This window comes from Pteronotus mesoamericanus, unplaced genomic scaffold, assembly GCF_021234165.1.
Source record: "Pteronotus mesoamericanus isolate MK-2021 breed Mesoamerican mustached bat unplaced genomic scaffold, CSHL_Meso_final contig_20, whole genome shotgun sequence".
Lineage (NCBI taxonomy): Eukaryota > Metazoa > Chordata > Mammalia > Chiroptera > Mormoopidae > Pteronotus > Pteronotus mesoamericanus.
Genome location: NW_026555085.1, coordinates 62,982,059 through 63,001,657, shown reverse-complemented (window position 1 = coordinate 63,001,657; position 19,599 = coordinate 62,982,059). Strand labels below are relative to the sequence as shown.

Genomic DNA, 19,599 nt, shown 5'->3' with positions numbered 1-19,599 from the left:
AAGACAAAGATAAAGACAGAGAAGGAGAGGGAGGAGAGAGGAGAGGAAGAGGAGGAGGAAGTAGAGAAGAAGGAAGGAGGAGAAGGAGAAAGAGGAGGAGAGAAAGAGGAAGAGGAAGAGGAGGAGGAGAAGAGAAGGCAGAAGAGAGGGAAAAGGAAGAGACGGAGAAGAAGGAAATTTTATATTTGCAACAGCATGGATGGCTTTGGGGAACATTATGCTAAGTGAAATAAATGAGTCAGAGGAAGACAAGCACCATATGATTTCACTCATATGTGGAATATACTGAACAAACTGACCTAACAAGCAAAATAGAGACAGAGTCATAGAGAGCAGGATGACAGCTCTGAGGAGAGTTGAGAGTGTGGAGGGAGGGAGAAAAAAAAAAAAAAAACGAACTCATGAGCACAGACAACAGTGTGGTGATTGTGGAGGGCAGGGGAGTTGGTGGAGGGAGAAGAGGGTATGAGGGAATAAATGGTGTTGGAAAAAATAAAATTAAAAATAAATTTAAAAAATTAAAAATGGTACAGCTGTTTTGGAAACAGTCTGAAAGTTCCTCAAAAGACTAAACAGAATACCACACCCAGAAATTCCACTCCTCAGCTTATACAAGAAAAATAAAAATATAAGTCCACACAAAAATTTCTACATGAATGTTCATAGCAGTGTTTCATAGAAAAGCCAAAAAGTTGAAATAACCCATATGTCCATCAACTGATGAATGTATAAATAGGAGTTGTATATCTATACAACAGAATACAATAAAAAGGAATGAAGTACTGATACCTACTACAACATGGACCACAATGGACCACATCTTATCATAATTCCATTTCTATGAAATATGCAGAATAGGCAAATTATAGAGACAGAAAGTAGACTAGGAAATTGCCTGAGCTGGCAGGGGAACAGGGGTAGATGTGGGAAGAAGAAGGTGATAGTTAAGGGATGTAGGGTTTCTTTTTGGGTGTGATAAAAATGTTTTAAAGTGAATTGTGGTAATGGTTGCAAATTCTGTGAATATACTAAGTCACTTAATTATACACTTTAAATTGGGAAGTGTATGACACGTAAATTATATCTCAATAAAGCTGTTAAAAACAAAAATAATATCCTTATCACAACAAAGTTAACAATAATTCTCCAATGTCATGACATATCCAATTGGTGTTTGCATTTCTCTGATTGTTCCACAGTTTTTGTTTTATTTTTGTTTCTGTTCTTATAATTTGTTTGATTCAGGATCCAAACAAACTCTATATACTGCAATTGGTTTATATGTTCTTTTTTAAAACTTTTGTTAGTATTTACTTGATGCTGAATTTACCCCTGGGCCATGAGGTTTTTGTTTCTTCAGTTTCTTCTGGGTTGTCTTTTCTTCCTGTGCAAGCTACTCTTCTGGTTGAAGAACAATCTGCTCTTTTTCAGGAAAGATCATCTCCTGTGGCAGGGAGAGCTCAAATACGGGTTCATCCACTCTGTCCATTCTGTTCCATATTTTGGGAGCTTTGTTCATCTGGGTGTGCTCAATGACCAGAGAATCTACATCTAAACCCTAAGTTTATCACCATTCTGCATCCTTAAGCACGTGCAGCAAAAAATCAGCACTCTTTTTGGCCACGAATGCTGTGTCCAGCCACACTGGGCACACCTATCAACTCCACCATTGTAACGATGGAATGGGATGCAATGCTTCTGTAAAGTAACATCCTTCAGATACTTGGTGGCTTTTCAGATATGCATATGCTTGATTGTCTGAGCAGTTTCACGAGTGTTCTTAAAGTGAACACAAAGATTTGAATCTCTTGATTTGTATAATTCTGTGGGGTTTTCTGGGTAAAAATAGCAAACCATTTTCAAAGGTCATCTCAGGCCGCTTATGGGGAAAAGGTTTACATGATCTTTAAGTCTCCTTTAAATTCTGAGTTCCCTCTCTAACTCTCTTTTTTCTTGTTGATTGTTGAAGAAGTAATTTATTTATGTAATTTTTGAAAATATAGTCTACATTTTTATTAATATACTCCTGTGCTGTCATTTAATGTATTCTATCACCCCTAATATTTCCTATAAATTGATCAAATTCATGTCCCATTTCTATAACAATTATTATAGAACTTATGATCATTAGCTAGATCCAAATTATGAAGGCTTTTCAAAATGGTGATATTCTTTACCTATTCAAATTCTCTCATTTTCTCATTTGTTACATGGAAAATTTCTATAAATACCCCCATCATTTTTTGTTATACTAAGGATTACTATACTAGTTCCTTTAAAACAGGCAGACAGAAACACTTGATTCTTTCCTTTTATTTACCAGTTTTCAAGAAAATAAATTGAAGACTTCTACTTTGGGCAATATTGAAGTAACAAGGCCAAGATTTACCCACATTTTTAAACAACTACAAAATGTCTAAGATACGTGAAACAACAGTCTTCAGATATCGGATACAAGAAAGCACAGGGCAGTGATCTCTGAGGGATGGAAAACAAATGAGGTGAGCCTCATTACTACCTGGTGAGTGTTTCTAGGCCTCAGGAAAGGGAACCCAACCAGATCCCAATGGCCTCTGTGAGATCAGAAAACAAGAATTCAGAATTTGGGGAGGTTCTGGCAGCTAAAATTTGCAAGATAGAGTACTAAAATGAGACCTACACAGAGAGAGAAATAGAAAAAAAACAAAAATTTCAACACCTGTATCTCAATAATTGATAGAAAATGTAGAGGAAAAATCAGTAGGGGTACAGGAAACTTGAAGAACACTATCAACCAGCTTGACCCAAATAACATTTAAAAAACATTCTACCAGCAACAGCATAATATGCATTCTTTTCAAGTGCACAAGAAACATGTTCTAAGATACATCAGATTCTGGGCCATATAATAAGCCTTGATAAATCTGAAGGATTCAACTGTACAATATGTTATTATGGTTCTCTGATCACAATGAATTAATCTGGGGATGGTACCCGAAAGATGTATAGAAAAATCACCAAATGTCTGGAAGCTTAACGACATACTTCTAAATAACCATGAGTCATAGAATAAATCACAAGGGAGAACATCACATATTAAAATGTATGAGAAGCAATGAAAGTAGTATTTAGAAGAATATTTGTAACATTAAGATGTTTGTGTAAGAAGAGAGGAAAGGTTTAAAAATCAAGGATTTGAGTTTCTATCTTTAAAAATGAGAAAAAGAGAACAAATTAAATCTAAATTAAGGAGAAAATAAATAATAAAGTGCAGAATTCAATGAAATAGAAAACAGAAAGCAATAGAGAAAAACAATAAAACAAAAGCTTTTTCTTTGAGAAAGTCAATAGAATCAATAAAACTCACTAGCATGACTGGAAAATAAAGAGGATTTTGTACCTTTAAAGATTATTATTATGAAAAATTTCACACATAAAGTATATGTAGAAACAATAATATAATAAAACCTTAATACATGTCCAATCTTTTTTCATCTACACCTTCTCTTAATTCCCCCACTCTGGATTCTTTTGAAGCATATCCCAGATACTGTACTATTTTATCAGTAAATATTTTAGCTAATGAATATGATTATCTCTTAAGTAAATAAGCCTATATGTTCTGCATCATGATGCTAAGAAGGAATAAAACTTAATCTGTAAAAATCAAAATGTCCCCAAAGGTGTTCCTCTCTTCCCCAGGCTGAAAAATTGGCCAGATCAACTGCCTGAACCTCATGAAACTAGACAGTTTCTCTAACTGCCAGAGATGGAAATTCTATCCGTTGCCGTCTGTGGAAAAGACTTTGAAGGCCTAGTGTCTAGTGCTGATGAAGGATGGTAAACTGACCTTAGGTTCACACTGACTGAGAGTAAACAGCCAGGCTTGTCCTAGGGTTTGCACCTGGTAATTGTACCTGGTGAGCAGGCAGGCATATCGCTGGACTCTTCCCAACTTACCCGCCCAAGAATGCAAAGGTGACCTGATGAGATCCTTGTCTTGCTCTCCCTGTCAGCTAATGAACACTCACAGGCTAGAAAAACAACTTCAAATGACAATATGCTATGTTGTCTTCTGTTTGTGCAACTGACTCCACATGGATACGCTTTTGTATCCTCTGCTGCTCAATAAATTTTATATCCTTCAACTGTATAGTATTTCTCTCTCAATACCGTCACTGCTCTAAGTGTGACCCCATGTAAATTAGTGTCAGAAACTGGTATGATATGACTATACAAGACTCTCTAAAAGATACATGAGAAAATTCAGGGACACAAAGGGAAAAGGAGCATGGCAGGCCATAACTAGCATAAGTTCATAGGAAACTTTTTTGTAACGATGAGAAATAAATTATTTCAGTGGGGTAAGTATACAGCCTGCAAGGGACTATGCACAGCCTAGTACATGGAACTAAAACAAATTACAGCCTAAAAGGATGGGGGCTAAACTTTGTTTTCAAGTTGCTTTTATTGGCAGATTTTTATTTCAGAGGTTCTTCAGTGGGAAATGAAACAGGAATGATGCGGCTGGTTCTCTAACTGGTAGGAAAAACTGAGACTCAAACTACAGATTCCAATGCCTGGGTCAGAAATACCTGGAATGGGGACTCTGCTGAACCAGAAGAGACATCTCCATCAAAGTTTAAGGGATATGGAGACGTAACAATCAAGCTAAGAAATGTCTTAAATTGGATGTACAGACTTCCAGCCAAGATGGAGGCATAAGTAGATACACTTTGCCTCCTTGTACAACCAAAAGAAGGACAACAACAAATTTAAAAACAAAAAATAACCAGAACTGCCAGAAAATCAAACTGTATGGAAGTCTGACAACGAAGGAGCTAAATAAGAAACATTCGTCCAGACTGGTAGGAGGGGTGGAGACGGGCAGCCAAGGTGGAGAGGACGCGCAGCAAGGTGGCAGCTGGAGGACCAGGCGGATGAGGTGGTGGCTGGCAGACTGGGTGGTCCCACATTTGCATGCAGATAAACTGAAAGGAACATCTGGGGAGTGAGACACACTGTGCAATCTGGGGTTCCAGTGTGGGAAACGAAAGCCTCAAAACCACTGACTGTAAAAACTTGTGAGGGTTGCAATGGCAGGAAAACCTCCCAGCCTCACAGGGGAGTCTGTTGGAGAGACCCACAGGGTCCTAGAATGTACACAAACCCACCCACCCAGGAATCAGCACTAGAAGCGCCCAATTTGCTTGTGGGTAGCAGAGGAAGGGACTGAAAGGCAGCTGAGAGTCCAGCAAGCGGCATTGTTCCCTCTAGGACCACTCCCCCACGGACAGTGACCTGGGTTGCCCCGCCCTGGTGAATACCTAAGGCTCCAGCCCTCCCAATGTAACAGGAGCACTGAAACAAAGAAATATGGCCCAAATGAAAGAACAGATCAAAGCTCCAAAAATAGAACTAAGCGATAAACAGATAGCCAACCTATCAGATACACAATTCACAACACTGGTAATTTGGATGCTCACTGAATTGGTTGAGTATGGTCACAAAGTAGAGAAAAAAGTGAAGGCCCCGCAAAGTGAAATAAAGAAAAACATACAGGGAACCAACGGTGAAGGGAAGGAAACTGGGACTCAAATCAATGATTTAGAGCAGAAGGAGGAGATAAACACTCAACCAGAACAGAAGAAACAAGAATTCAAAAAAATGAGGAGAGGCTTAGGAACCTCTGGGACAACTTTAAACATTCTAACATCTGAATCATAGCGGTGCCAGAAGGAGAAGAGGAAGAGCAAGAAATTGAAAACTTATTTGAAAAAATAATGAAGAACTTCCCCAATCTGGTCAAGAAATATAGACTTCCAGGAGAGCCAGGAAGCTCAGAGTCCCAAAGAAGTTGGACCCAAGGAAGCACACACCAAGGCACATCATAAGTACATAACCTAAGATTAAAGATAAGGAGAGAATCTTAAAAGCAGCAAGAGAAAAGGAGACAGTTACCTACAAAGGAGTTCCCATAAGACTATCAGCTGATTTCTCAAAAGAAACCTTGTAGCAAGAAGGGGCTGGCAAGAAGTTTTCAAAGTCATGAAAGGCAAGGACCTCCATCCAAGATTACTCTATCCAGCAAAGCTATCATTTACAATGGAAGGGCACATAAAGTGCTCTCCAGAGAAGGTGAAGTTAAAAGAGTTCATCATCACCAAGCCCTTATTATATGAAATGTTAAAGGGACTTATCTAAGAAAAAGAAGATGATCAAAAGCTATGAACATTAAAATGACAATGGACTCACAACTATCAACAACTAAACCTAAAAACAAAAACAAACTAAGGAAACAACTAGAACAGGAACAGAATCATAGAAATGGAGATGGGGTGGGGGAAGAATAGGGGTAAAGGTACCGGGTATAAGCAGCATAAAGAGTACACAAAATAGGCAGGGGGAGGTTAAGAATAGTATAGGAAATGGAGAAGCCAAAGAACTTACATGTACAACTCATGGACATGAACTAAGGGGGTTGGGAATTCTAGGGCGAGGGGTGGTCATGAGGGATGGGAATAAAGGGAAGAAAACAATGAGACAGCTGTAATAGCATAATCAATAAAATATATATTTAAAAAAATAAAAAAACAAGAAAAAGAAAACTGAAAACTGATGTACAGAAGGATTAAGATACTTATCTCAGTTCACAGAGCTAATAAGTGGCAGAGCCAGGATTTGAACACACAAAGAAAAAACACATTAAATGGTGACTCTTATTGTTATTATTACAATTTATTCATTTAATCAACAAATATTTATTGAGTACACATTTTAAGACAGGCATTGTAGAAGGACCTAGGTTTACAATAGAGAATAAAAACCTTGTTTTTGTTCTAAAAAATTCTAACCAAATCAGGGAAATAATCAATTAAGCATAAACAAACAAAAAGAAATGTCTTAAATTTTCACTGATCTGTTTCTCTCAGCTGAGAGTCAAAGAGTGTGTGTAGGGAAGATCACCGACAAGAAACAATAAGTTTTTTATTGTGGGGAAGTACATTTTAACTTGTATGAGCTCCAGACTGTGCTTTCACAGACCTTCTAAAACAGAGCTGTAACTTTGAAGCTTTGTGCTTTTGCCAACAAACATTTTTTTAATGGTTCAAAGATATATTCTCAGGAATGATTTCCTATTTGGAATAGCTGTTTCCCAAGGGGAATGTTGAAGAGTACTTGAGACATGAACGATTGGTAAAAGGAAAATTGATAAAAGTATATAAGGAGAAACTTCTTTTTTAAATCCATTCAAAAGAGAGATAAACGTCTCTACTATATTAGCCAGGGAAAAATATGTGAACTTGGAGGCTGTGTCTGAACAGTTGTAACACATTTTCATCATTTTCTGTATGATCCGTAGTCCCCAAATACATGGAATTGAAATAGTTTTGAGAGAATTTAATTGAAAAATTAAATAACTGAAAAATGTGTTCAGATGTAATTTCGTTGAAGTCGTAGATGACTTCAGTGAAGAGGAGCTAAATGAAATAAAATCTAGCTTCTTTAAGGGTAAAAGACTGGTAAATGTACCCTGCTGGGAGAAACGGTCCTCCATGGGACTCTCTCACCTATGTGTCTTGTTGAGTCTGCCCAGAATGCAAGGCCCTAACCATTTCTCAGGTTGTGTTTGTAGTGAGAAGCCTTGAGGCAATGTCTACCTTCAGACGCAAAGCAAGCTTGCTTACTTCTGGCTAGAAAATAGTACATTCCCCAAACTCAGCGTTCCTCTCCTATAACACAATTCACGGCCCATGCAGGTAACCAGCTAAGCCCTCGGCAATACTCACCATCCACCACGCCCCCCCCGCCCCCCCCTCCACCCCACCAATGGGACTAGAGAGCAAGGAGGGAACCAACACAGCATACTATCTGAGGCTATGCTAAAGATGGGGAGCTTGCATGTGAGCATGACAGAGTGTTTACATAGAAACCCTCTCCCTACCCGCACCTGCAGTTAGTTCATTCAACAGACTTAGTAGAAAAGGGAAGCTATATAACTCTGCTTCTGAGTGACAAAGGGAAAAGGAAAAGAGACAGAGATAAAGGGTGGGTCCAACGTGACCTGACTGACCTCTTCTCAGGAAACCCGTTACCTTCACAGAAGTGACAAGGAAAATGACCTGGGGCAAATCCGATGTATCCCTCAGTCCTGGTGTTTCCTTCTTTGAATAAGATGCTCATTGACATGTAAAATAAAAACCTCTAGTGCCACCAGTCCCCATGAAGAGAGCTAATCTGAAGCAGCTATAGTTTGTGGAAGGCATGGGATAGGGCTATTCCAGGCAAACACCAGGCAGCTCAAAATAAATTACTGGTCCAAGACCCCATCCAAATGGAAAAGGAAGCCCAGTGCTTGGTTGTCCTGTTTGGACTTAGGCAAACTCTATTCCACACAGAGGAATCTACCTTCCTGAGCCCAAGCCACCAAGCAACCAGCATGAAAATGATTGTGCTCATCTCTAGGAAGACCATGTGGTTACAGTGGAATGAAAACTGGATGACCATGGGGTACTTTTATCTATGTAAAGGTTTGGATATTTGCACTCAAGCCCTCTGTGGTTTGTACCGTGCTAATTTAAATTCTCTGAGATTGTTTTATATGAGATTGAAAACTTCTTGAGATAGGCTAAAAAGCATCTACAACTTAGTTATAAAGGTACTCAGGGATTTCTAAATTTAATATGATATAAAACTACAAGAGAAATAGATTAGAAACAAATGTACAATGTCTTGTGTAAACCAGACAATGTTCCGCATCAACTTTTTGGGTAGTTTTTAAAAAATCTATGGTAATCGTTGATATTATTTGAATTGTGTTTGGGGACATTTTAATTGGTTTTGGAAAATTAGACTAATAAAATACTAAATTAATGAATATTTCTATTTGGTTAAAGACCATATATGGGATTTTGCTTAAATGAAATTCTGAGATAGTACCTGGTGTTCCCCTGGAAGGAAGCTAGAAATTTTTTCTTTATAGGCCCCTGGTGTGCTCGTGAAATTGACCTGGGGGTGGTCCGGACTTGCACACTCAGGAACCAATTACAGAGGTTTAAGCAGAGGGTAATAAAATAAACACATGCTTTAAAAGGGAAATATATAGCATGGTACATTAAAATCTGTTACGGGGAAAATTAATGTTTTCATATAAGAACAAGACAAAAAGAAATCTAATTAAATCAGAAACTAATATAACACCAAGAAATTTTCTTTTACTCCGTCATAAAAGACGTTCTTTCTTATCCAAGGGCCCATGTAAAACAAAATGAATTATATCCCGATCACCCTGTCCTGGTATCCAATATCATTCTCCCACTTCTGAGATGATATATTTTAATTCCTAATTCTCCGCAGAGATGCATATCTGCCTTACCCTCCTGACAGGTGTGCCCCCAGCCTCTCTCTTCTTGGTTACCAGACTATTGTGAAAGCCCTTTTGATGTTAAATTCATCACCAAAACTACCTTCCTTGAGGATTAAATGAATTTATATATATTTTAAGAAAGCTATTCCAGAGCTTCATGGAATCCTTTGTAGATTCTCGTTTCCTGGACTCAGACGTTGTTAGAGTTTGTTTTTTCCCAGTACGTGTTTTAAGCACAACCTGAATTTCATTGTGTTAGAATTGTATTACTTTTATCAGGAAGAGGAAGGAGTAACAAAGGTAGGTCAAAAGATAAAATGTCTATGCTCCAAGCAAAAGCAGCCTTTCCACCTCCTGTAGGTTCCACGGAGACCTCTCTGGCACTATGAAACAAAGGTCATGATTTAGACCCAGACTACCATCTTTATTTACAGAGCTTCCCATTAGAAAAATGTTTTAATTCTCCCACATATGGGTACATTTTGTAAGAAAACAGGAACCAAGGATTACCTTTGAGGAATAAAGGGGATAATAATAAAAAATTAATTTCTAAGCACCACACACCTGGAATATCAAAAAATAAGAAGCTGAGAATCAAGAGAGCCTGAGAATATCAGAAGAATAAAAAGTCCAGAAAACACAAACATAAAAGAAAATGGGGTTTGGGGGGAGTCTAAGTTAAAGGGAGAAGAAGTGCTATAAGGGTTTTTTAAAATTATAAAGTACTTTAAAGACAAAGTACTTAAGGGCAGATGAAGAACCTCCTATAAATAATCATCAGAATCTGAATAATAAACTGAAATAGTCCCCTTGGTCCACTGTAAAGTATGCAATTTTAATTATGTGATTTTTCTAGCTAATTTCTGCTTCAAAAACAGTAAAGTACTTCTGCTTACAAGGTGGCAGACACAAGAACTTTTCTGAACCTCTCATATACTCACTGTCATCAAAATTTAAATTAGCAGAAACATGCCTTAGAGTTAAATCACAATTAGCCCTTAGACCAGCAATTTTCAACTGGTATGCTTCAAGAAGCACACTGGTGTGCTGCTAGAATTTTTAAAACATGCGATCCCTGACTATTTAGTCAGGGGCACTGACCTCCTCTCCCTTAGACAGTCAAATAAAAAAATGACAACAACCAATATAACAATAGCCATCTAGTGTGAATGAATCAAAATTATACCTACTCTTTTGTCAGATCGGAAAAAAAAAATTTTTTTTTTGGTATGCCATAGAATTTTAGTAATTACTTTATAGGTGCCATGAGATGAAAAAGATTGACAATTGCTGCCTTAGACAGATCTATTTTCTGGGATCCCACAATGTGCCAAACACTGGTGGCATACACAAAACAACAGTTTGCATTTGTAAAGCACTTCTTCCTTTTCAGGTTCTAACAAACATTTTTTTAAAAAACAACTGTATTTGTTTTTCAGCATTAACTGCGCATGATGAAGACATGTATTTATAAATTGGTCCACTCAGGAAAGTTTTAGCCTTTAAAAGACAAAATATATCCAGCTGTACTTGTGTACATATATTTTACATAGTTATGTATGGAAGTCAATCAACAAAAATAAATACAAACAGATTGACAAAATGAAACAACTATTTTCGGGGAACAGAAAAGGAACATTTATCAGAAGATGTCTACAAATAATTACTTTAGCATAGTAAAGATATTTTCTTATTACTAGATGTCTTATAAGAGCATACTCATTACTTTCTAACCATCTGTCATCACTCCTCCCCAAAAAACTAATTAGGGTTTCATCCAATCACACATTATAAATCATGCAAATGTGGATGGCAAATAACACAGTTCAAAGAAGTTAATATTTTAATATTTTGTATTTTAAAAATCACAGGGCTCAAAACTAGCCTTTCATGCTCTAATAATTAATTACCTTGTTTATTTTTCTCATCCTTTTCTGATTATTATTAAACAGTAAGCTTAGAAAATTAAAATTTAGGTTTGATCCTTGGTCAGGCTACGTACAGGAGTCAACCAATGAATGTATAAATGGGCGGAACAACAAATCAATGTTTCTCTCTCTCCCTTCCTCTCTATAGAATCAATAAATTTTTAAAAAGCATTAAAAGTAAAGACAGTATGGTATTAGCAAAGGGACTTTAACATAGGCCAGAATAGAATAGACTTCCTATAGGCAATAGGAAACCATTTTAGCCATGGAAAAGAAATTAGAAAAAGGAGTATCATTAATATAAATTTGGCAACTGTGTATGGAATAAGAGTATATTAGACACCCTGGCTGGTGTGGCTCAGTGGATTCAGCACCAGCCTGTGAAACAAAAGTTTGCCAGTTCAATTCCCAGTCAGGGCCCATGCCTGGGTTGTGGACCAGGTACCCAGTTGGGGGCGTGTAAAAAAAATAAGAAAATTAAAATTTAGAAAAGAACAGACTTACAGGTAGTAGAGTTTTCCTGCAGCAGGAAGTTCCCTCTTCCGGTAATCTATCCCAGAGTCTAACTGGACCGTATTACAGTACTCCTATAATCCAAACACATAAAATATCTTCTTAAATGCATTATGGCTTAGAATTATAATCATTCTGCTATCCTATTTTTTTAATTTTTGACATTTTTCTCAACAATAATGAGTTTATGACAAAATAGAACTCATATAAGAATCATAAAACTTGAATATTAAATATATAGCAAGCCAAAAAACATCAGTTTAAAAAATTAGCAGCATGCCTTCCTGAAAGTTATCTAATAAAACAATGTTGTCAGCAAATCCCCCATGTAATTGCTTTACATTTTTATGTTCAAATCATACTGTTTATTTTTTGCATTTTTCAAAATTTATTTATTGTATTTTTTCCATTACCATTTGTCTCCCTTATATCCCCCTCCACCCTGCAGTCACCACACTGTTACCCATGTCCGTGAGTCCTTTTTCCATTTTGCTCTATTCCAGCACCCCTACCGCCACCCTCAGAGCCGCCAGTCTGTTCTCTATCTATGAGTCTGTCTCTGTTTTGCTTGTTAGTTCAGTTTGTTTATTAGATTCCACATACGAGTGAAATCATATGGTACTTGTCTTCCTCTGAATGGCTTATTTCACTTAGCGTAATATTCTCCAGGTACATCCATGGTGCCATTTTTTAAAATTCCCAATTTCTATTACCCAGCAGTGAGAAGCTGGAGGCTATCAAAAAGAGTAACTCATGGCTCTTAATTATCACAATGGCAAGAGACAGGCTAGGTCAGTTGGGACAGAACATTAGTATCCACATTTTAAACCAGATGATCATACACAGCAAGTGCTGCAATATGTACAGGGTCTGTTCAGAAGGTATCCAGCTATACAATATGAAAAACAGAGACATTTACTGAAGAAGATACAGGATACAAGAAACATTGTACATGGGACAATGACACCTCAGTCCCCTTCAAAGTAGACACCTTGGGACCTCACACAGTTCTCCCAATCGCCATCAGCTGCCCTGTCGTATTTTTCTGAATCTCATCGACAGTCTGAAATCTCTTCCCTTTCAAAAGTTATTTTAGTTTTGGGAAAAGCCAGAAATCGCAGGGCACCAAATCTGGTCTGTAGGGGGCTGAGTCACCTGGGGGATTTGATGTTTTGCAAAAAAACTCTGCACGAGAGGTGATTCATAAGAGGGCACATTGTCATGATGAAGCTGCCAATCACCAGTTGCTCATAGCTGTGACCTTCTGAATCATCCCATTAGTTTCCACGGAGGAACATTCAAGCTTAATGCAAAATTTGATGCAGATTTGTTCCTCTACTCACTCAGTCATTTTGAATACAATGGCCACACAGTCACATGCTCTCATTCAGCAGTGTCTACTGCCCCCACTGACTAGTACAGTGAAGTCATCATTGTTCATGCACGCACATTCCAGTCCACTCTCCTAGGCTGCCAGGTTACATTGATATGGCACAAACCGTTCTCATTATATTAACAATGACCGGACTTTTTGTGGACAAAGCTTATATACCTGCCCTTCACTTCTAAATGACTGCTACTACTCTTGTCCCTTAGTTCCCTCCCCAGTCATCAGTCTTCAGAGTTCCTTCTGCAGTAAAGACCTCCCTTTAACCTGAGTCATCCTGTGCCACTGATGTCCTTCTCTCCTTCCAATTACTTTCCTTTCCATGGCCCCTCCCCAGGGCGCTTATGTGTATGGACATACCACACCCACCCCCTAAAATTCTTACTATAACTTTTGGTCAGTTGACTTAATTTTGGGCTGGGGGATGTATATCAGACAGACAGACAGATAGATATAGATAAATTCAGTCCAGTAAAACAATGGTGAGCAAGGATTTGAGGGATAATTCAAGAAACATCTACAGGCTTATCTTTTTGTCTTCATTCAAAATGAAAATTGCTTTATGAGAATTCATGAGGAAAAATCATATTTTAACAACTTCAGTATTTTTATTAAAGAAAAACTGCATTTTGGAGCCAAGGTAATTGTGGCGAATTGTCTTCTCCAATGATGACTGCAATAATCTCTCCATCCCAGCATGTGCTATTGATGTTCCAACCATCGAGAAATGATATCTATGCCCACCTTCCTTGAATCCTGTGCTATGGTAAAAGAATGCTATGCAACGATATCCTAGGGGACATTCCAGGCAGCTTCCTACTTGTTGGCTAGAATGATTGCCCTGGAACCCTGAAGTGCCAGGTAAGTATCAAACTGCCCGGAAGCAACCATGCCAAGGATAGGGTTTAAAGAAACCCATGCAGAGGGCCTCCCTGGAGAGGCCCTGAGATGACATGAACAGGGAGGTGTCCGACCCATCCCCAGCTGTTCTGGTTGTAGCCACTATGATACTGAAGGAGCCAGAATTGCCAGCTCAGCGTTTCTCAAATCCCTGACCCACAAAAACCCAGGAAGGTAATGAAGTAACATTTTTTAAGCCTGTTAATTTTGTTAATTTTCTGTCATTTGTTATGTAGCAATGGATCATCAGAAGTACCTGGGCACATTTGAGATAGAGCAACATTATCTGCCCCTGAAATTGCATCCTGGGTTGTACGGCTATGCCAGAGCTGAGGGATGTTTATCATCTGCACTACAGGGAAAAGACTCTCCACAGCAGCAATGACTGCATTTCCCACCTCCCACAACGCAGCTGCTACAGGCTCAGGGAAGTAAAACAGGGTGATCAACCATCCCCCTGGGATTGAGGGACTTCCCCCAAGACTGAGGGATTTTTCTGGAGGCAGGACTTTTAATGCTAACACCAGGACAGTTCTGGGCAAACTGGGACAGTTAATCACCCTAGAAATGAAGACCCAGAAATCTTGGCTGGAAGACCGGAGTAGGTATAGCATTTTGATGTATACAGTTGACTTCTGAACAAAGGTGTTAGGGATGCCAATCCCCTGCACAGTCGAAAGTCGATATATAACTTTTGAATCCCCAGAAACTTAACTACTAATAACCTACCATTGACTGGAAGCCTTACCCATAACACAAATAGTCAATAAACACCTATTTTGTATGTTATTTGTTACTTGCTCTATTTTTACAATAAAGTAAGCTAGAAGGATGTTATTAATAAAATACATTTATAATATTAATTGAATAAAAATCCACTTATAAGAGGACCCAGTTCAAACCCATCTTGTTCAAGGGTCAAATTCCATTATTAGCAATTGTGGATTTGATTAGTATAAAATAGTCTCCAAGAAGAAGCTGGTCCTCTGGGAAAGCCTCCAAAGCTGAGCTTTTGAACTTCACATGTGAAGAACAACCACTGAGCCTAACAGTCGTGCCACCCTACAATGCTTGACCTGAGAAGCCAGTCGGCCTCCCCACACACACAGCCCTGGCTCATCATTCTAAGATGCCCAGACCCACGCCCCAGGCCTCGCTCTCAGGACTCGGGCCCTGCCACTCATCTCAGCTGAAAACACAACAAACAAAAAACAACACTTTTGCCCAAATATATGCATTCTACTCTCCCCTTGCCTCAGAGGACCTGTAGGAAATAAAAAGGTATAGCCATATATCTCTCCTCTCAATCTTGAGTTAAGTGCTAAACCTGGGGAAAAAGCATACCTCCTCCCCCTTGCCCATGCTATAATTGTGGGTGCTCAGCCATCCAGTACAAACAAAGGAGAGGCACTTGCTCAAGTAGCACTTTGTTCTCTCTCTCTCTCTCTCTCTCTCTCTCTCTCTCTCTCTCTCTGAGGAAATGTGTCCTAGTGTGGTAAAGGCCAGTTATTCATAAGCTACCTGTACCACAGATAATATAATAAATATAATAAATATTATGGCAATATGGTCATACATTTCCCCAGGTTCTCTGTTTCTCTTAAACCACAATATATCTTATATGACTCAATATTCTTAATTTAGTCAAAAATGTTTCTTTTTGCAATTAAAAAAATAAGGTAAATGGAAGTTATACAAGCTTCAATTTCACTTTCTGGGTAGCTCACTTTCCTCTCACATGAGTGATTAAGCCCTACCAAATGATTGCATTTGTACATTCACTAATCACCACGGAGGAATACCTAATCAGCAGCAAAGGAACTACAACCAAAGCCCTTAAATATTAGCTCTTAATTGTCTGAAAAATACCAACACTCAGTTTATATCTTTAAAGAAAAATAAACCTCTAATTTTCAGATTTTATTCCCTTAAGCTAAATTCTTCAAAACACTTTGCAGAAGGTTGGAGGAGAATGAAGCCTAAGCTATTTTCCAAGTTGAGAATGAATCTAGTTAAAGGGACACGATCTCTAAGTAATTCCCTAATTTCCAGGGACATTAACTGTGACCTCTTATTATCATCCAAGTTAAATGCATAAAACTAATCAGTCACCAAACAAAATTTATTTTTAAATAGTTTATTTACATATACAAAAGACAAATAAAATCACACAATCCAAAAATGAAATTAGGAAGTTTGGGGAGGACAAAGAGGGAAGTTAACACACCCTTGGGAGCATACTCAGGAGACAAAGGCCTTTGACTTTGGAAAGAAAAATGTGCTACTAAAAGAACCACATTCCAGCTGTCTGTAGTCTCTCTAAGACCCACTGTGTATATTTTTAGCAATTCTGAATAATATCATAAGGATGACAACAATGATGATGATGATGAAGCTAGAAAAAAAAAAGGAAGATGAAATAGAAAGAAAGAGAAGAAGAGATAAATTGGAATGTTATACAAATAGTTCTAGGCTTAATTCTTTTTGATACCTTAAAAGTTTTATGAGAGAAATAACTTTAGATTTAAATACAGGAAATATATGCTGCACACTGTCCTATTGTGCTTGCTAAGAATACAATTCCATATGTAAATGACAAGAGTACAAGAAATATACTGAACAAAAAAAGTGTGGAAGACTGTGTGGAGGTGTCTTTTTGGAGGCAGATACTGCTTCAGAGAAACATACTGAAGTAGCTATATAGTGTAGGATAACTCTTTCATCCTCATTTAAAACAACCACATACTACTACTCTTAAGCTTAAGCAGTATTATATAAAAATTCAATAAACTTCTGTATACTTTAAACTTTTTATAATTTAAGTACAAAGAAAATAAATACAAAAAAAGTATACAAATTATAAATGTCCAGCGCAATCAAGAAAAAGAACATTACCAGCACCTCTGCATCCCCTTAGTGTCTTCCTCGACCTCCCCAAAGGTGATTAGTATCCTGATGGCAGCACCATACAATTTTGCCTGTTTTTGGACGTTTATCTAAGTGGAATCATATAGCATGTACTCTTTTGTGATTGGGTTCCTTCATGTTTGTGAGATTCATCCATCCACATGTTGTATACAGTTGTAGTTTACTGACTGCTGTATCATATCACCATGTGAATATGCTACGGTTTATTGATTCATTCTACGACTGATGGACATTTGGGTTGTTAGGAACTAGCCCTTTCAAATAATGCAGCCACACACATTCCTCCACATAATTTTACATGCTGATGTTCTTGTTGGATACACATACACAGAAGAGTAACTACTTGACAATAAGCTAAGAGTATATGCTCAGTTTTAGTGAAAATTGCATTTTCCAAGGTCTGACTGACCAGTACTGTATGAGCATTCCTATGTTTGCTAACAATGACCTTTACAGTCACAGAAACTCATGTGTTAACACAATACTTTTGTATATTGATTTTCAGGATGAAACTAAAGATGTTCTATATATTTCATAAATATGCTATATTATTTTATATGACAAAAATGTTACACTTATGGTTTAACAAGTCTCCTGCAAATATATTTATTTTGGATCAACCTAACAAACACTGAACTTTATATGTCAGACATTTACCTGGTTACTGGAAACACAATAAGAAGTAAGATACAGCATTAGCTCTGATAATCTGATAGAATTCAGACATTTGGCTCAAATTGCCACCTTTTTCTGCAAACGATCATACACAATTTTTCAAAGTCAATTAAGTCTTTTGCCAATTGCCTATGTGTGTGATTTTAGCCCATTACTTAACCTCTCTGGATGCTAATTTCCTCCTCCATAAAACAAAGGAATTGGATTATGATTCCTTTCAGTCTAAAATTCTGAACACTATTGCTGAAAGTTCTCCCATTTCAGGGCTAAGTCCTTCTTCTGACCCTCCGAGCTCTGCAGGAAACCCTGGCCTCAGAGTCCACCTCACGCCACCTGGGCTCATATACTTTCTGATAATATCATGTTCCACAGTAAATGAAAACCTTCTTCCCCAACTGCCTGACTCCTACTTTCCAGTGACCCCAGCTGTCTCTCTCACTTCAAATACCCACACCCTGCCACCTTAGTAGGTAAGGTCTGAATCCCTGCTTTTCATCAAGCAGTTTCAGAATTGCTCTCCCCTTTGAAAAAGCAGGAAAGGAAGACGTTTAACAATTGCAAAGTGCCTATTATATGACTCAATCGTGTTAGGCAACTGACTTGACTTCATCTCATATAATCCTCAAAACAATCATACACAGAAAAAAGTAATCACTTTTTAACTCCCGTTGTACAGTTAAGAAAATTTATGAGGAAGGTTATTGTGTTGTCATTATTTTTAATCACTGCTATGGGCTGAATTGTGTTCCGTGCAAATTCATATGTTGAAAGTCCTAACCTTCCCGTACCTTAGTATCTGACTATATTTGGAGATAGAGCCTTTAAAGAGGTGATTACATTATATACATAATATATATTTATATAATATATACATAATATGTAATATAGACATTATATATATTATACAAATATATATTCCTCTCATTTAATTCTCTCAACCACATTATAAGGTAGGCATTATTACTATTATTATTCCCATTTTATAGATGGATAAGGAAGCCAAAACACAGAGAAATAACTTATCAATTGCCAGAAAGCTCAAAAGTGGTAGAACTAGGATTCAAATGCAAGCATTTTGGCTCCAGTGTTGAGATTCTTAACCACTTTGCCAGGGTATATTCGAGCAATCAGAGCTCTTCCTTAGGTATATAAGGCAATGCAAAATTCACGTGGGCTTATTGGGAAGTTCCTGCAGTACTGTCAGCCTGCTGAGGAAGGCCGTATCTGTGCTGTGCCCTGCTCATATGGTAACCAAACAAGGCCTAGTATTGACAGCTAGCTTGAGAATCAGCTTTGTTGCAATGAACTGATTTGTTTACTTATTTACAACCTAACCCATAGAAAAATGATAGTGGAACAGCTTTTTAGAGATTTTGTCCTACTATATGATACTGCACATAACAAATTGGAGGTTTTCCTATGACTGAGATAGTAGTAACAGATTTGGGCTTCAAGCCTGAAAGTTCTAGGAGACAAGTATCATGCCTGTGTTGTTCATCATTGTGTCCCAGCACCTAGCACCGTATCTAGTACATAGTACATAGTAAATGCTCAGTAAACATTGGTCGACTGGATTTATAATTAGTGAACTCATTTGTGTGCAAAGCTTAGGTGCAAGTCAATATGTTAGAAATTACAGGAATAAGACCACCAGTACAGTCCCTTTCCTGAGGAGCTTTTACGACAAAATGGGAACCGACTTAACAGGGTTTTTGCTAAAACTGAACTCAGAAAGGACACACATGGACATGGTAGGCCAAAGTTGAGGCCTAGTAGAGAAGAGAACTCAGAGGAAGCTAACTAAAGTATAGTCCAAGAAAGTCTTTGTTAGAAACCAGCTGAGACAGGGAAACTCAGCCAAGAGTTCTGTCTTCTTCCAAGTAAGAGCTGCATCCCAAAGCAGGGTTTCCTCATGACAAAGA

The 19,599-nt window shown here is 37.8% G+C and overlaps 1 protein-coding gene across 2 annotated transcripts in view; it reads right to left on the bottom strand.

Annotated features, from left to right (window-relative positions):
* The window catches only part of AFG1L (AFG1 like ATPase), a 197,605-nt gene that overhangs the window by 48,447 nt on the left and 129,559 nt on the right, over positions 1-19,599 (bottom strand). For both annotated transcript variants that reach the window (XM_054569795.1, XM_054569796.1), the window contains one exon: positions 11,779-11,861. In XM_054569795.1, coding sequence (XP_054425770.1) covers positions 11,779-11,861 — 83 coding nt within the window. The remainder of the gene's footprint in view (positions 1-11,778; positions 11,862-19,599) is intronic.